We start from the raw sequence: 16,267 nt of genomic DNA on the forward strand, positions 1-16,267 counted from the left end.
AGCCCCCGGGCCCCCATGGCCCCTTCCCAATTTGCCTTTGCTCCAAGGCGACTGGCACCTTCAGACAATCTAGAGCACAGAAGGACCTGAGCTGCTGGGGTCTCCCCCTCCCTCTCCAGACAGTGAGCCTGACCGGACAGAGTGTGTTCCCAGCAGACACCCCTGGCAAAGTCCCATACTGGGAGAGCTCAGGCAGGGTCAGCGGGGGCACCCGTGCCAGAATCCCGAAGTTGTACTCTGATTCGTACGGCCTGGGCCCCCGGCTCCAACATGCCCCCTCTGACATGGGGGCATCTTGGCCCCATTCCGTCCTCCTGCAGCCGATTCCCTTCCCAGGTTTGGAAGCGACTCCCTTCTTTCAAATCCGACATCCCCGTCCTGTTCCTGCCGCATCTGGTCCCCTCCAACATGGTACCTAAGGGTCCAGAATCCAGGGTTGCCTTGGCTGTGCCCTTGAACCCTCCCGGGACAGTGGGTCCCAAGCCTGTCAGGATCAAGCCCATACTATACCACGATAAATTCTAGGGCCACCCAGCGCAGCAGGTGCCGCGCCCCAACCCCACGAGGCCCTTGCTTTTCTCAGCAGGAAGCGACAGAAAACATTATTTTTCTAGTCAACCCATTCGGATATGGAATAGAACAGACAGCAACATTTGAACAAAAATGTCACGATGAAAGCACTGAGGCCTCGAAGGACACTGACACTGGGGGAGGTACTTTTGAGCTCTGTCCCCTGCACCCCGGGGGTCCCCGCCTTCTCCCTCCGCTGCAGGAGAAACGCTGGGGCCCAGATGTTCTCAGCTCCTTTGTCGCCTTCCCCACCATCTTAGAAAGCCGCTGAGGTCTTTGGAATTCCCGGGGGCTGGTATGAACCTTTCAAGAACACAGAGTTTTAGAGCTTGAAAATGACTGACCTTAAGGCTCAGGGAACCCACAGCTGACCGGTTCCAGAGGGAGAAGGAGGGCTGGCTTGGATTCACACAGTCAGAGGCAGGAGCTGAGCAAAGTTCCCAGCAGCGATTGTCTCCCAAAGGTCAGTCCCTGCCCGATCGCCACCACCACCACGAGGTGGGGCTGAGCCAGTGGGCAGGCATGGAGTGGGATGGAGTGGCCCGGCTGGCGGCCTCCCGTCCTACCTGCAGTGAGCCTCCTAGGCCAGGCTGCTCGGGGCTGTCCTGCCACTGGACCGCCGGGGGGCACCGGTGCTCACATCCCACACCGTTGCGGGTGGCCCGGCTGACAGGGGTCCCTGTGGGGACAGCGTGGCTGTGGTTGGTGAGGGGATTGGCGCGGGAGGGGGGTGGCGGTGTTGGATTCTGCAGGCTCTGCTCTGAGCCCCCGCCCAGTCCAGAAACCCCACTAGCCTGGGGCCTGAAAACAGCCACTGGCCACTCCCTCCCAAGCGCCCACCACGCCACTGCTAGGAGGAAGAGCCTGCGGGAGCTGGCTGCAGGACGCTCTCTTCTTGAGTGCAGGTCTGGCCAATGTCGGGGCCTCAGGGATCGGGTGGGGGGTGCATGCCAAGAGCCAGGAAAAGGAAGCCTGGTCCCAGATAGACCTCACGGCACCCAGGCAGGCAGCCTACGGGTCTGCTGGGAGCATGGCTGGACTGTTTCCTAAAGAGGGGTATGGACTGGGGGACTGGACATCTGGGTTCTCTGTGGGCCACGACTAGTTTCTGGGTCCCCCAGGAACACTGGGACCTCATAGCCTGGTTCCCCAAGGTGCTAAGGGCCAGAGGGTGCTATCCCTTGCACTATCCAGCAGGGGAGAAAGGGGACATGGGGGGCTGGTTCTTAACAGGCTGCTGCTGAGGGCTAGGCGGGCAGCCGCCACCCAAGTAAGCGCAAAATGGCGCCAGGCTCCTTGGGAGGGGCGGAGGGCGAGGCCTGTCATCTGGGGCCAGGGGAGGCAGAGTCTGCATGTGGCCAACAGCAGTGGGGACATGGGCTGTGAGGCCAGGCGGAGCAGGTGTGGCCCACCCCTACCCCTAGGGTGCCCCAGAAATGCGCAGCACAGGGTCATGCCTGGGCGCAGATGCAGAGCCAAGGGCCTGCAAAGGCTCCGAGAGGCTGGTGGCCCTGGAAGGGGAAAGGGGGGCCATTTCAGAGCCCAGTCTTGCCCAGCTCCTGCCATCCCTGGGGTCTGGGCTTATACCCCCTCGGGCTCCCTGGCATCTGGCACCCCATCCTGTCCAAGCTCCTGCTTTCCTGCCTCTCTCCTCCTCATGACCCACCACCCCCAACGTCTGTTCCCCCATCTGCTCTGGGGACCTCTGGTCTCTGGGCCCTGGGGCCCAGGATAGTGGGCGGGGGCTGTATTGAGCAGAAAGTCCCAGAACTGTAACTTCTGGTCCCCACACCCAGACTTCTGAAGGGAACCCAGGCGTCTGCTTTCCTCTGGCCCCACAGCCACCGAGGTTCCAGCTCCCAGCATCCCTTTCCTCAGCTCAGCACTCTGGGCTTTGCACTTGGGTGGGAAAGGGTTAAGGGGGTGGGTGGGTGGCAGGGAAGCTGGGTTGTTTGGTGATAATCCCCTTCCGTGCCCAGGGTGTGGAGAACAAGGTTACGGCCCCACGTGGGAAAGGCCATGGCTCTGATCCCCACGGGCCTGTGCCTCAGCATCTCACTTCTAATCCCCCACCAGATACCCCTATCCTGTCCTGTCCCCTCCCCAGGGCCTGCTGGGCTGGGTGTTTCTGAGCCCACCTGCCGCCTGTCTCGGCCCCCAGGCTGTCTGAGCCTGTCCCCCAGCTCCCTGTGGCCTCTGGGTGCCTGCCCTCTATCTCGGCCTCCCGGCCTCCAGGCTGTCCGTCTGTCTTTGCAGCTCCTTCTCTGTGCCGGGCCCTCCCCTAGGCCTGCTGTCCTGTCTCTGCCTCTGTCGTGTCCTCCATTGCTTTATGACTGAGTCTTCATCTGTCTCTCAGTCTCCTCTCCTGCCCAGCCCTGCCTGCCTCTGTGTCCTTCTCTAGGTTTCCCCGTCTGCTGGCCAGCCCCTCTGCTCCAGCCCCTGGCTGCTCCCCAGGGCCCCCTGCCCCTCGACACTGACAGATAACTCTGGGGTGTTAAGCTTCGGATTAGTTCAGGCAAAATTCTCGATTTTGTCTGCGTTCTTTCCCCTTTGGGTTATGTAAACAGTAATTCTCCCCAGATGGAACTATTTTCCTCGCTTCCATGCAGCCGGGGAGGGGGCCTGGACGGGCTGGGGGTGGAATGCTCCGGTTCCACAGGACACCTCCAGGAAGGGTAGAGGATGCGGCCGAGGTCCCCAGCCCAGCCACCTCTCTTCCCTCCAGGTGCCGACTCTGCTGTGACCATGCCTGTGACCTTTGCCCTCCTGCTCCTCCTGGGCCAGGCCACTGCAGACCCATGCTACGATCCACAGGGCCACCCCCGATTCTGCCTCCCACCAGTGACACAGCTGGCTGCCGCAGCAGCCACCTGCCCTCAAGCCTGCACCCTGTCCCCAGGGAACCACCTTGGCCCCGGGGAAACCTGCAATGGCAGCCTGACCTTGGCCCTGGGTGGCCCCTTCCTCCTGACATCTGTCAGCCTGCGCTTCTGTACCCCAGGACCCCCGGCCCTCATCCTGTCTGCCGCCTGGGCTGCAGGGGGTCCCTGGAGGCTGCTGTGGCACAGACCTGCCTGGCCTGGGGCTTTGGGGGGCCCTGAAAGGGTGACCTTCCACTCCACACCAGGCTCTAAGGCCACTGTGGTGGCCAGCCACCTCCGCGTGGAGTTCAGGGGCCAGGCCAGTCTGGCGGCGGCTGGGCTGAGAGGCCGCTGCCAGTGCCATGGCCACGCCGCCCGCTGTGCTGCCCGTGCCCGGCCCCCTCGCTGCCGCTGCCGCCACCATACCACCGGCCCGGGGTGCGAGAGCTGCCGCCCATCCCATCGAGACAGGCCCTGGCGGCCAGCCACGCCCCAGCACCCCCACCCTTGTCTGCGTGAGTCCTGGCACCCCTCCACCCTTGCCTGCCTGCCACTGCATCCCTTGTCCCTATGGGAGCACAATGCTCCCTTTCCTCCCTGGAACTCGGTGCTCCTTGCCTCTCGCCCCAGTCTCAGACTTGGTCCCCTCTGTACCTCCTCCCTGCAGCCTGTCCTGTATCTCAGCCACACAGGCCTGTCTGACCATGAGGGGCTCAGCCTCTCCCCAACACTCATCTGCCTGTGATGGTGGTGGTGTTGATGATGATGGTGGTGGTGGCGATGATGGTGGTGATGGTGATGATGGTGGTGATGATGATGGTGGTGATGGTGATGATGGTGGTGGTGGTGATGGTGATGATGGTGGCGATGATGGTGGTGGTGGTGATGATGGTGGTGGTGGTGATGGTGGTGGTGCTGATGGTGATGGTGGCGTTGGCGATGGTGGTGTTGGTGGTGATGATGATGGTGGTGATGATGGTGGTGTTGGTGATGATGGTGGTGGTGGTGATGATGGTGGTGGTGATGGTGATGGTGGTGGTGATGGTGGTGGTGATGGTGATGATGGTGGTGACGATGATGGTGGTGGCGATGATGGTGGTGTTGGTGATGGTGCTGATGGTGATGGTGGTGGTGGTGATGGTGATGATGGTGGTGGTGGTGATGATGGTGGTGGTGATGGTGGTGGTGGTGGTGGTGATGATGGTGGTGGTGATGGTAGTGGTGGTGGTGATGATGGTGGCAGTGATGGTGGCAGTGATGGTGATAATCATGTTGATGATAGTGGAGATGGTAATGGTGGTGATGATGTGATGATGATGATGTAATAACAGTTCCCAAGCACCCATCCCAGGGCCTGGCTGGATGCAGGTACTTGGGTAATATTTATTGAACAGTTGTACGGGAACAGGGCAGCTAGATGGTACCCGACTCCTCGAACCAACCATAGGGGCAAGTATTGGGTAATTAAACACATATTAATCAGTCACTTGCTGTGTGCCATGCAGGGATTGTCATCATGCGCATTTTACAGATGAGGAGACTCAGGGCTAGAGTTCAGAAGTCCCCTGCACAAGGACACACAGCGGCTGTGTGTGGCAGGGCCAGGATCTGAGCTCAGGAAGCCAAGTTCTGAGGTCTCAGATTGTCCCTGCTAAGCTCTTGCTAGGTCCTGTCACACCAGGTGCTTTCGGGTGGCAGACAGGAGGCAACAGACAGGAGCATGGCTTTGGCGGCCTGCCAGCCAGACTATCTGGTCTTGAATGCCAGCTCCTCTGCTTACCAGCTGTGCGACCTTGGGCAAATGACCTAACCTTTCGGTGCCTCGGTTTCCTCCCCATAGAGTGGGGATAATAACAGCACATCCTTTACAGGCTGCAGTGAGAGTTCAATGTGTTAATATACATAAAGCCTTTAAATAAAACCCAATGTGGTACCTGGCACAAAGGAAGGGCTTCCTGAGCACCTGCCAAAGTCGCCACTCCCCAGCCGAGGAAGGTGAGGCTCAGAGGGGTGTCACTTGCCCCAAGTCCCACTGCCGGCAAGGGATTGAACCCTGGGAGGCCTGAGTTCCGAGACACTGTGACAATACACTGTACCATCCAGCTGGGCAAGTGCCCCCGCCCCTGGCAGATCCTATGTGATGCCCTCTTTCCCGCAGGTGCTTCCAGGTGGGCCTTCCCCACTTCCCTCCAGCAGCCCCTCCTCAGAGAGAGCTGGTGTCAGCTCCTTCCAGCCCTGACCCCTCCTCCAGCCCTGACACTTGGTAGAGGGTCTGAGGTCCTGGGAGGTAACTCTACCAACAGACACAGACACACACACGTGTGCCAAGTGTGCCCTGCCTTCCCTCTCTACCTCCCATGCTCTTTGCCTCCCGGCCCTCTACTTTTCTCTTCTCTTTTTTTGAGATGGAGTTTCCAGGTGCAGTGGCTCAAGCCTGTAATCCCAGCACTTTGGGAGGCTTAGGCGGGTGGATCATCTGAGGTTGGGAGTTCAAGACCAGCCTGACCAACAGAGCGAAACCCCATCTCTACTAAAAATACAAAATTAGTTGGTGTGGTGGTGCATGCCTGTAATCCCAGCTACTCAGGAGGCTGAGCCAGGAGAATTGCATGAACCCGGGAGGCAGAGGTTGCAGTGTGCCAAGATCATGCCATTTCATTCCAGCCTGGGCAACAAGAGCTAAAGTCTGTCTCAAAAAAAAAAAAAAAAAAAAAAAAGGTCTGGAAATAGAGTCTCATTCTGTCACTCTGGCTGGAGTGGAGCGGCGCAATCTTGGCTCACTACAACCACTGCCTCCCAGGTTCAAGCCATTTTCCTGCCTCAGCCGCCCAAGTAGCTGGAATTACAGGTGTGTGCCACCATGCCCAGCTTAACTTTTTTTTGTATTTTTAGTAGAGACAGGTTTCACCATGTTGACCAGGCTGGTCTTGAACTCCTGACCTCAGGTGATCCGCCCGCCTTAGCCTCCCAAAGTGCTGGGATTACAGGCGTGAGCCACCATGCCCCGCCTCTGCCCCTCTATGTCTCCATACCTGAAGGTCACATGGGCTTACAGACCATCCCCATTCTCTGGCAAATCTTTTACCTAAGCTGGGAGTAAGGTGGGAAACTCACCTGGCCTGATGGGCCTGGACAGGGCCTGGGCACTGGGGAGGCTGGGTCACCACATCCCCCTGACTGAGCAGGGCAGTGCCCTCCAAACCCAGGTAAGAGACTGACAATGAGCGGTGAAGAAAGGCCAGGGTGAGACTGATGCCTGCAGTGGAGCTGCCTGCTTCAGAGACATCCCGGTCTGCATCTTCCCTCTCCCATCTCTGTTTTCCAGAGGGGAAGTGAGGTGAAGCGATTACCCTTGGGTCAGAAAGAATCTAAAGTTTGACTCAACTCACTGACCATTGGAATGGCTTTGCCACCTCAAATGCCCACAAAAACCCTGGGAGAGAGGGATCTGGATTCTCACTAGACAGGGAAAAATAGATACTAGGAGAGGGGGAGTTGTCTTCCCAAGAACGTGCAGCTGTCTCAGCTCTCTGATCATCCCGTGACTCTTCCGGGCTCTCAGGGATCCGTCAGTCCAGGGCTCTCAAACCTCTCGGAGTCAAAACACCCTGAAGTCAAGTCTCTTCAAAGAATGTCCATGAGCCTGGGCAACATAAGGAGAACCTGTCTTTACAAAAAATATTAAAAAGTAGCCTGGCGTGGTGGTGCACACCTGTGGACCCAGCTATCAAGGAGGCTGAGGTGGGAAGATCCCGAGCCTGGGGGATCTCCCCTCCCCTGGAGGCTGTGGTGAGCTGTGATCACACCACTGCACTCCAGCCTAGGTGATAGAGTGAGACTCTTATTTCAAAAATAAAAAATAAAAAAGAGTGGTCTATGCATCCCCTGTATCAGCAGCTCACTCTGCAGAGTGCTTGCTGGAAATGCAGATCCCTGGGCCCACCAGAAACCCTAGGGAAGAGCCCTGATATCTGGCTTTTGTTGTTTTGGGCTTTTCTTTTCTGGGTGTTTTTTTTTTTTGTTTTTTTTTTTTTTTTTTTTGAGGCGGAGTTTCACTCTTGTTACCCAGGCTGGAGTGCAATGGCGCGATCTCGGCTCACCACAACCTCCGCCTCCTGGGTTCAGGCAATTCTCCTGCCTCAGCCTCCTGAGTAGCTGGGATTACAGGCACGCACCACCATGCCCAGCTAATGTTTTGTATTTTTAGTAGAGACGGGGTTTCACCATGTTGACCAGGATGGTCTCGATCTCTTGACCTCGTGATCCACCCGCCTCGGCCTCCCAAAGTGCTGGGATTACAGGCTTGAGCCACCGCGCCCAGCTTCTGGGTTCATGTACTTGGGAGGTTTTTGAGACGGAGTCTCGCTCTGTCACCAGGCTGGAGTACAGTGGCGCAATCTCGGCTCACTGTAACCTCCACCTGCTGGGTTCAAGTGATTCTCCTGCCTCAGCCTCCCAAGTAGCTGGGACTACAGGCGTGTGCCACCACACCCAACTAATTTTTGTATTTTTTTTTTTCTTCATCATTCAACTTCGTAATTTCAGTATTTTTTGTAGAGACAGGGTTTCACCATGTTGGCCAGGATGGTCTCTATCTCTTGACCTCGTGATCCACGCACCTCCCAAAGCACTGGGATTACAGGTGTGAGCAACCATGCCCGGCCAGGTTTTTGTTTCTGTTTTAAGAAACAAAACGTGGTGTTGTTTTAATAAAAACACCACCACCACCACATTTCCCTGATAATTCTGATGAGTAGTAAGGTTTGAGAGTCACCCTAAAAAGCCTGATAAACACAGTCACACTCTGTTGCCCAGGCTGGAGTGCAGTGGTGCAATCATAACTAACTGCAGCCTCCAACTCCCAGGCTCAAGTGACCCTCCCACCTCAGCCTCCAGAGTAGCTGGGATTTACAGGTGTCGGCCACTATGCCCTGCTGTGTTTTTAATAAAAACAACAACAAATTTCCCTGAAAATTCTGATGAGTAGTAAGGTTTGAGAGGCACCCTAAAAAACCCGATAAACGCTCCCAGGATAATGTACACGCTAAATAATCCTCATGAGCTGTGTATTCCTGGAGTGAGATAAGAGCTCAGACTCTCAAGCCAGAAGACTCATGTTTAAGTCCTGCCTCCAACTACTGGCTAGCTGTACCTCTCTGTGCCTCAGCTTTCTCCCTCTGTAAAATGGGATGATAGTGCCAGGCTCACAGAGCACTTGTGGGGATAAAATACATCAAGCACTTAGCCCAGGGTGCCTGCAAAACACCTGCACGTGGGAGTGCTTGACAGCCAAGTGCTTGCTGTCCGCCAGGCCTGGGCTAAGCACTCTCTATCCACTTTATCTCATTTAAGCCTCATGAAGTAAACATTATAAATGCCATTTCACAGCCAATCAAACTGCAGAGGGAGAAGTCACCTGCCCAGGGAATACAGTCAGAGGGGCAGACAGGGCTAGCAGGGTCTCATTCCACAGACCACAGCCTATATATATATATTTTTTTTTGCGATGGAATCTTGCTCTGTGGCCAGGCTGGAGTGCAGTGACGTGATTTTAGGTCACTGCAACCTCCACCTCAGGGGTTCAAGCAATTCTCCTGCCTCAGCCTCCTGAGTAGCTAGGATTACAGGCATACAACACCATGCCCAGCTAATTTTTGTATTTTTAGTAGATGCTACGTTGGCCCGGCAGGTCTTGAACTCCTAACCTCAGGTGATTCACCCAGCTTGGCCTCCCAAAGTGCTGGGATTATAGGCACGAGCCACTGCGCCTGGACACAGCATGCTCAGGAGGTTCCTAAGTCCCCTCGGGCTTACCCAGCTCCAGTCCAATGTACCTTTCTTTGTTTTGTTTTTTGAGATGGAGTCTGGCTCTGTCGCCCAGGCTGGAGTGCAGTGGTGCAATCTTGGCTCACTGCAACCTCCACCTCCCAGATTCAGGGGATTCTCCTACCTCAGCCTCCTGACTAGCTGGGACTACAGGCACATTCATCACGGCCGACTAATTTTTACATTTTTAGTAGACGCTATGTTGGCCAGGCGGGTCTTGAACTCCTGACCTCAGGTGATCCACCCAGCTTGGCCTCCCAAAGTGCTGGGATTTCAGGTGTGAGCCACCGCACCCAGCCTACCTATTTAAAAGATGAGAGTGGAGACGTTTTGGGACCCACACTTAGCCAGAGACCCAGGCATTCTCTTCTACCTTGGACACTCACTGCTTCCTTTCATGAGGGCAGGGCTGTGGAGAAAAAGCTTGGGACTAGGGAGCACCAACCCAGCCCTGATGCGGCCCCACCCCATCTTGCTCCTAGCCTGCTCCTGCAACCAGCACGCCCGACGCTGCCGGTTCAACTCTGAGCTGTTCAGGCTGTCGGGTGGCCGGAGTGGGGGTGTCTGTGAGCGGTGCCGCCACCACACAGCCGGGCGGCACTGCCACTACTGCCAGCCAGGGTTCTGGAGGGACCCCAACCAGCCTATCTCCAGCCGCAAGGCCTGCAGGGGTGAGTGTGGCCCGCAGACAGGCCTGGGGGAACAGAGGCGGGGCTGGACTCCTGTGTCTGAGGGAGGAGGAGCTGGGCCTGGACTCCCGGGACTGAGGGAGGAGGGGCTGGGGGTCTGGACTCCAGGGGGTGAGGGAGGAGGGGCTGGGGGTCTGGACTCCCGGGGGTGAGGGAGGAGGGGCTGGGGGTCTGCACTCCCCGGTGTGAGGGAGGAGGGGCTGGGGGCCTGGACTCCTGGGTCTGAGGGAGGAGGGGCTGGGGACCTGGACTCCTGGGCTAAGGGAGGAGGGGCTGGGGGCCTGGACTCTTGGGTCTGAGGAGGGGCTGGGGCCTGAACTCATCGGACAGAGGGAGGAGGGGCTGAGGTCTGGACTCCTGGGTCTAGGGAGGAGAGGCTGGGGTCTGGACTTCTGGGTCTGAGGGAGGAGGGGCTGGGGTCTGGACTCCTGCGTCTGAGGGAGGAGGGGCTGGGGACCTAGACTATTGGGCTAAGGGACTCCTGAGTCTGAGGAAGGAAGGGCTGGGCCTGGACTCCCCAGGTTGAGGGAGGCGGCGCTGTGGAATTGGAAAGGGCATCTGGGGCCTGATACCCCATGCCCTCAGCTCCTCTGCTCATACAGCCTGCAAGTGCCACCCTATTGGGGCAACAGGAGGAACCTGCAACCAGACCAGTGGGCAGTGCACCTGCAAGTTAGGGGTCACAGGCCTGACCTGCAACCGCTGTGGTCCTGGCTACCAGCAGAGCCGCTCCCCCAGGATGCCCTGCCAGCGTGAGTCTTGAGGGGCCAGGCCACAACCCTGAGTAGAGCGGGAAGGAGACATCCCAGGCCTCTACTGAGCAGGTGCAGTGAGGGCTGGGGCCTTGGGAAATGGGAGCCCAAGGCTGGAGGCTGGACTCTGGGTCCTTGGATAAGCAGAGACTGAAATTCCAGACTCTTGAGGAAAAGGAGGCTTGCAGGCCTGGACTGCTGGGTCTTGGGAGAGGAAGGCAAGGGATACTTGCACTCGAGTCCTAAAGGAATAAACACTTTGAGAGTCTGGGTGCCTGGATTCCTGGGGCGGGGGCAATCCTGGGGAAAATGACTAAGAGGTTAATTTCTCCTTTGCTCTCATAGGAATCCCAGAGGCAACAACCACCCTTGCTACTACCCCTGGTGCTTATAGTTCTGGTAAGACAGTCTGGCATGGAGGTCCCTGAGTGGCAACAGGGACTGGGGATGGGCTGACTGGGTCCCCAGATGGGGATACATTGGTCACCCATTGAGCCCAGTCCCAAAGGACTGGGTGCCCCAGTTGGCCATCAAGATGGAATACAGGGATGGGCAGGGGCAGAAGGCTGTGGTCTAGGCCCTAGGAGCCCACTGCAGACAGCTTGACCCTCCCCAGACCCTCAGTGTCAAAACTACTGCAATATGTCGGACACCAGGGTACACATGAGCCTTCGGAGGTACTGCCAGCAGGACTATGGTGAGTGCTGGGGAGACAGACAACTGGAGGCAGCACAGTTGGTTCTGATGACCGCTTCTAAGCCATCCCCTCTCTGGCCTTCCACTTTCTCATCTTAAATGGGAAGGAGTGTTGGATTCCAAAGGGCCCTTCCTGATCTAGAAATGGATGAGGCAGAGGAGAAATGGGGAGGGGGTGTGGGGAGGAGCCGTTCACTACCTTCCTGTGTCTCCTCTTTCCCCATGTTCTTGGGCTTGCAGAGTTTCATCATCTCCTTCAGCCTGACATCTCTGAGGGATGGAAGAGATAGGGGAACTGGTTGAGTACAATGAGCTCTTGCCCCGTCCTGCCAATTTCAGAGACCCTTTCTGCTTCCCTTCACAGTCCCAGATATTTGAGCCTTAGCCCCACTCCCCATAAAGACTTAACCCACAGTTCTCCAATCCCCAGTCCACACCTGTTCCATGGCCCTGGCATCTATGACCTCAGGCCATTCAGCTCTCTTCGACACTCAGGAGTTTGGCTCAGCCAACAAATCTAGACCAATGCCAGCTATTTCCCTCAATGTGTAGGACCACAGACTTCTTCTCCCTCAAGATCCTCATCTGGTCACTAGTGTTCTAGGCCTTCAAAGGCGGAAAGCTTTCCCCTACCTTCTACAGGGATCTTCCGCCCCACAGACCCAGCTTGCTAGTCAGAGTCCCATCCAGTCTCTCAGAAAGTACGTTTTTCTGGACGGGTGCGGTGGCTCACACCAGTAATGCCAGCACTGTGAGGAGGCTGAGGCGGGGTGGATCACTTGAGATCAGGAGTTCGAGACCAGCCTGGCCAACATGGTGAAACCCCATCTCTACTAAAAATACAAAAATTAGCCAGGCGTGGTGGTAGGATCCTGTAAACTCAGCTACTCAGGAGGCTAAGGCACAAGAATTGCTTCGACCGGGAAGGCAGAGGCTGCAGTGAGTTGAGATCACACCATCGCACTCCAGACTGGGTGATAGTGAGATTCCATCTCAAAAAAAAAAAAAAAAAAAAAAAAATTGTTTTTCTTAATCAGTATCAGTATGGTCTCAGCCACCATGTTCCAGGGACCAATCTCTTCCTTCTGGTCCTCCAAATTCATCCCAGAACCCCCCACCCCCACCCCAGCAATGTGACCCCTCTTTCCAAAGAATTCCACCATTGACATCTCATCCCACTGCATTAGAGACCCTGGACCTGCCTCTTCTGCCCGGTCGCCAGCCCCACCTACCGTAGAGTAGTTTTAACTCCTTGCCTTGAATTCAGTTTACACCAGCAGGCCCCATCCCTCACGATTTAGGGACAAACTCTCAAAAGTTCAAGGTTTCTCTCCCCGCTGCTATCCCAAAAGCCCACCCACGGGTCTCAGGCTCCTGCCCACTGTGGCTGACCCCACGGGACCCGGAGGTACCCCGGAAGCTCCCCACGACCTGAGCTGACATCTCCCCTCCCCACAGTTCTCAGCGCGCAGATACTAGCGTCCGAGGCGGTGGGCCTGGCGTGGCAGCGGCTGGCTGTGCACGTGCTGACCGTCTACAAGCAGCGGGCGCGGCCCGTGCGCCGCGGCGACCAGGACGCCTGGGTGCCCCGTGCCGACCTGGCCTGCGGCTGCCTACGCCTGCAGCCAGGCACCGACTACCTGCTGCTTGGCAGCGCGGTGGGCGGCCCCGACCCCGCACGCCTCATCCTCGACCGCCACGGCCTCGCGCTGCCTTGGAGGCCGCGCTGGGCCCGACCCCTGAGGCGGCTGCAGCAGGAGGAGCGCGCCGGAGGCTGCCGCGGCCTACGGGCACCCACACCCAGCCCCACCCAGGCCAGGGCACTAAACGTGGGTTGGGGCCGCCTGGAACGCCAACAAAATAACTTGGGAGCGACGGGGAGCTGAGCCTTCTACCTCGGTGGTGCGCCGTACGGAGCCAATCAGACGTCGCAGAGTCCCGACGTCACTGTGGATGCGCCACGCCGCGCAGGCGTGCAGAACTTTTAGCAAAAAGGCAGCGAGCAAGATTTCTGGTTCCAGCAGTCCCTCTTTTGGCCCGTGGCTAATTCCCCGCCAGTGATCTATTTTCCCCAATAAAGTCTCAAATATTGGGGAATTCTGTCTACAGACCCTTAATTGACGCTGGTACAGTCGCTAGAGGGAAGCGAGCAAGGCCTTGAATCAATAAGCCGAACTGAAGTTAGGACCACAGCATCCTGACAAAGTGGCCAGTTCAATGAGAGCGCTCTTATGACGTCATTGGGTGCTAGTCAGATTGATGTTGCCAGATGACAGGCCAAAGGCCAGTGGGCGGGGCGTGGTTGGAAAAGGCGGGAAATCTCACAATGGGAGCGACAGCAGTTCCAGATTTCCAGAAAATTCCAGACTTAGGAACTTTTGGTTTCTGATGGGCCTCAGGATAGGCTCTCAGAAAGGAACGAAGAGACTTTGAATATCTGAAGAGGGTTCTGATAGGTTCAGCTGGTCTTGAAGTGCAGCCTAGACTCATTTTTGAGAGAATAGCCCAGTTAGAAGCCACAGAGTGGCATGACATTGCGTGGTGACGAGCAGAATTGTATTCCCACCCAGCAGATGGCTACCTACAGGCCAGAGGGAAGGGGCTCAAAAGGCAGGAGGCAGTATCACAGAATGGAAGGTTGCCACGGCCTGGGACCTTCCTTGCCACCCTGACCTCTGCCTCTGCACCCACAGCAAAATAATCTCAAATTTGGGTGATCTTTTCAGGAGAGTCACTGAGAGGGTACTCAGGGAGTCTTAGAACAGAGGATGTGATTTAAGGTCCATTTGTTTCTTCCTCAAAAAGTTTTACGGCTGGGCGCAGTGGCTCATGCCTGTAATCCCAGCACTTTGGGAGGCTGAGGCAGGCAGATCATGAGGTCAGGAGTTCGAGACCAGCCTGGCCAATATGGTGAAACCCTATCTCTACTAAAAATACAAAAATTAGCTGGGCGTGGTGGTGAGTGCCTGTAGTCCCAGCTACTCGTGAGGCTGAGGCAGGAGAATCACTTGAACCCAGCAGGTGGAGGTTGCAGTGAACTGAGACTGCACCACTGCACTCCAGCCTGGGCAACAGAGTGAGACTCTGTCTCAAAAAAAAAAAAAAAAAAAAAAAAAAATTAGCCTGGCATCGTGGCCTGTAGTCCTCATGCTTGGGAGGCTGTGGCAGGAGGATTGCTTGAGTCCAGGAGGTCCAGCCTGAAGTGAACTATGATCAGGCCAGGATACTCCAGCATGGTTGACAGAGCGAGATCCTATCTCAAAAAAAAAAAAAAAGAAAAAACAAAAAGTTTCTTTCTTGCTCATATACATGTCCCATGCAAGTTGGCAAGTTTTGGTTTTCCACATAGTCACTCAAGGACCCAGGCTGAGATGTTCACCATCCTGTAGCAGCAGCCGTAACCCAGGATCTTCTTGATCAATGAGGCAAGGAAACAGGAAAAGTATTGACCAGTCTCATGCAAGTAAAACAGCTTTGGCCCAGGAACGACTCCCCGCGCTTCCACTCACAGCTCATTCATAGGGATTACACATGTGGTTCCACTCAGTTGTATGAAGGTGGGGAAGTGGAATTCCCTCACGTGCAGGTAACAGAGACGAACTGTCGAATTGGTTTCCTGTTGCTGCCATAACAAATTACCATAAACTCAGCAGCTGAAACAACACACATTTATCATCTTACAGCTCTACAGATCAAAAGCCCCACATGGCTTTCACTGGGCTAAAATCAAGGTGCTAAGGAGGCTGCATTCCATCTGGAGCCTCTAAGAGAGAATCTGTTTCCTTTCTATTCCCACCTTCTGGAGGCCACCCACATTCCCTGATTCATGACCCCTTTTTCCATCTTCGAAGCCAACCATGACAGGTCCAGTCCCTTTCAAGCTTCACATTTTTCCTGCCTCTTCTATCCTCACATCTCTTTCTGACCATGGCTGGGAAAGGTTCTCTGCTTTTAAGGACTCTTGTAATTAGATGAGGGGCACCCAGCCTACCACCATACCACCCTGAATGCGCCTGATCTTCTCTGATCTCAGAAGCTAAGCAGGGTCAGACCTGGTTAGCTCTTGGATGGGAGATGGGGGCCACCCAGATAATCCAGAATAATTTCTCCCCATCTCAAGATCTCTCTCTCTTTTTTTTTTTTGCTTGTTTTGAGATAGTTTTGCTCTGTGGCCGCCAGGCTGGAGTGCAGTGGTGTGATGTCAGCTCACTGCAACCTTCACCTCCTGCCTTCAAGTGATTCTCCTGCCTCAGCCTCCCAAGTAGCTGGGATTACAGGTGCATGCCACCACGTCCAGCTAATTTTCATATTTTAATTTTAATTTAATTATTATTATTTTTTTGAGATGGAGTCTCACTCTGTCATGCAGGCTGGAGTGCAGTGGTGCAATCTTGGCTTACCGCAACCTCCAGGTTTAAGCGATTCTCCTGCCTCGGCCTCCTGGATAGCTGAAATTACAGGCACCTGCTACCATGCCCGGCTAATTTTTCTGCATTTTTAGTAGAGACAGGGTTTCACTATGTTGGTCAGGCTGATCTCAAACTCCTGACTTTGTGATCCGACCGCCTTGGCCTCCCCAAGTGCTGGAATTACAAGCGTGAGCCACCGCACCCTACCAAGGTCCTTAACCTTAATGGCATCTGTAAGGTACCTTTTTGCCATGTAAGGTAACATATTCACCAGTTCTGGGGATTCGAGTATGGACATGTTTGGGCACCATTATTTTTTATACCTACCACAACTGGTAAGCACTAGAATTTTCTGCCACAGGTCTCTGCTCAAATTTCACAGCATCAGAGGGAAGGTCGTTGACCACCTTAACTAAATATAAGCTCCCTCCAATCTGACTCTATTTCTTTCTTTTTTTTCTTTT

At 55.6% G+C, this 16,267-nt stretch overlaps 2 protein-coding genes across 4 annotated transcripts in view; one reads left to right on the forward strand and one right to left on the reverse strand.

Annotated features, from left to right (window-relative positions):
• The window catches only part of LOC116544539 (galactoside 2-alpha-L-fucosyltransferase 2-like), a 29,004-nt gene that overhangs the window by 5,135 nt on the left and 7,602 nt on the right, over positions 1-16,267 (reverse strand). The window contains exon 2 of the mRNA XM_032270997.1: positions 11,594-11,655. Coding sequence (XP_032126888.1) covers positions 11,594-11,645 — 52 coding nt within the window. The 5' untranslated portion in view covers positions 11,646-11,655. The remainder of the gene's footprint in view (positions 1-11,593; positions 11,656-16,267) is intronic.
• NTN5 (netrin 5) lies at positions 1,079-13,491 on the forward strand. Of its 3 annotated transcripts, none has more exons than XM_032270992.1 (6): positions 1,079-1,475; positions 3,296-3,946; positions 9,740-9,928; positions 10,549-10,698; positions 11,044-11,097; positions 12,853-13,491. In XM_032270992.1, exons 2-6 carry the CDS (start codon positions 3,316-3,318, stop codon positions 13,278-13,280), a joined length of 1,452 nt encoding a protein of 483 aa, XP_032126883.1. In that variant the 5' UTR covers positions 1,079-1,475; positions 3,296-3,315; the 3' UTR covers positions 13,281-13,491. The 3 variants fall into 3 exon arrangements, with proteins under 3 accessions (XP_032126883.1, XP_032126884.1, XP_032126882.1); XM_032270993.1 differs by lacking the exon at positions 1,079-1,475 and adding an exon at positions 11,315-11,395 and having other exon boundaries at positions 2,785-3,946; XM_032270991.1 differs by lacking the exon at positions 1,079-1,475 and having other exon boundaries at positions 2,785-3,946.

This window comes from Sapajus apella, unplaced genomic scaffold (assembly GCF_009761245.1).
Source record: "Sapajus apella isolate SASKATOON/1434 unplaced genomic scaffold, GSC_monkey_1.0 scaffold220, whole genome shotgun sequence".
Classification (NCBI taxonomy): Eukaryota; Metazoa; Chordata; class Mammalia; order Primates; family Cebidae; genus Sapajus; species Sapajus apella.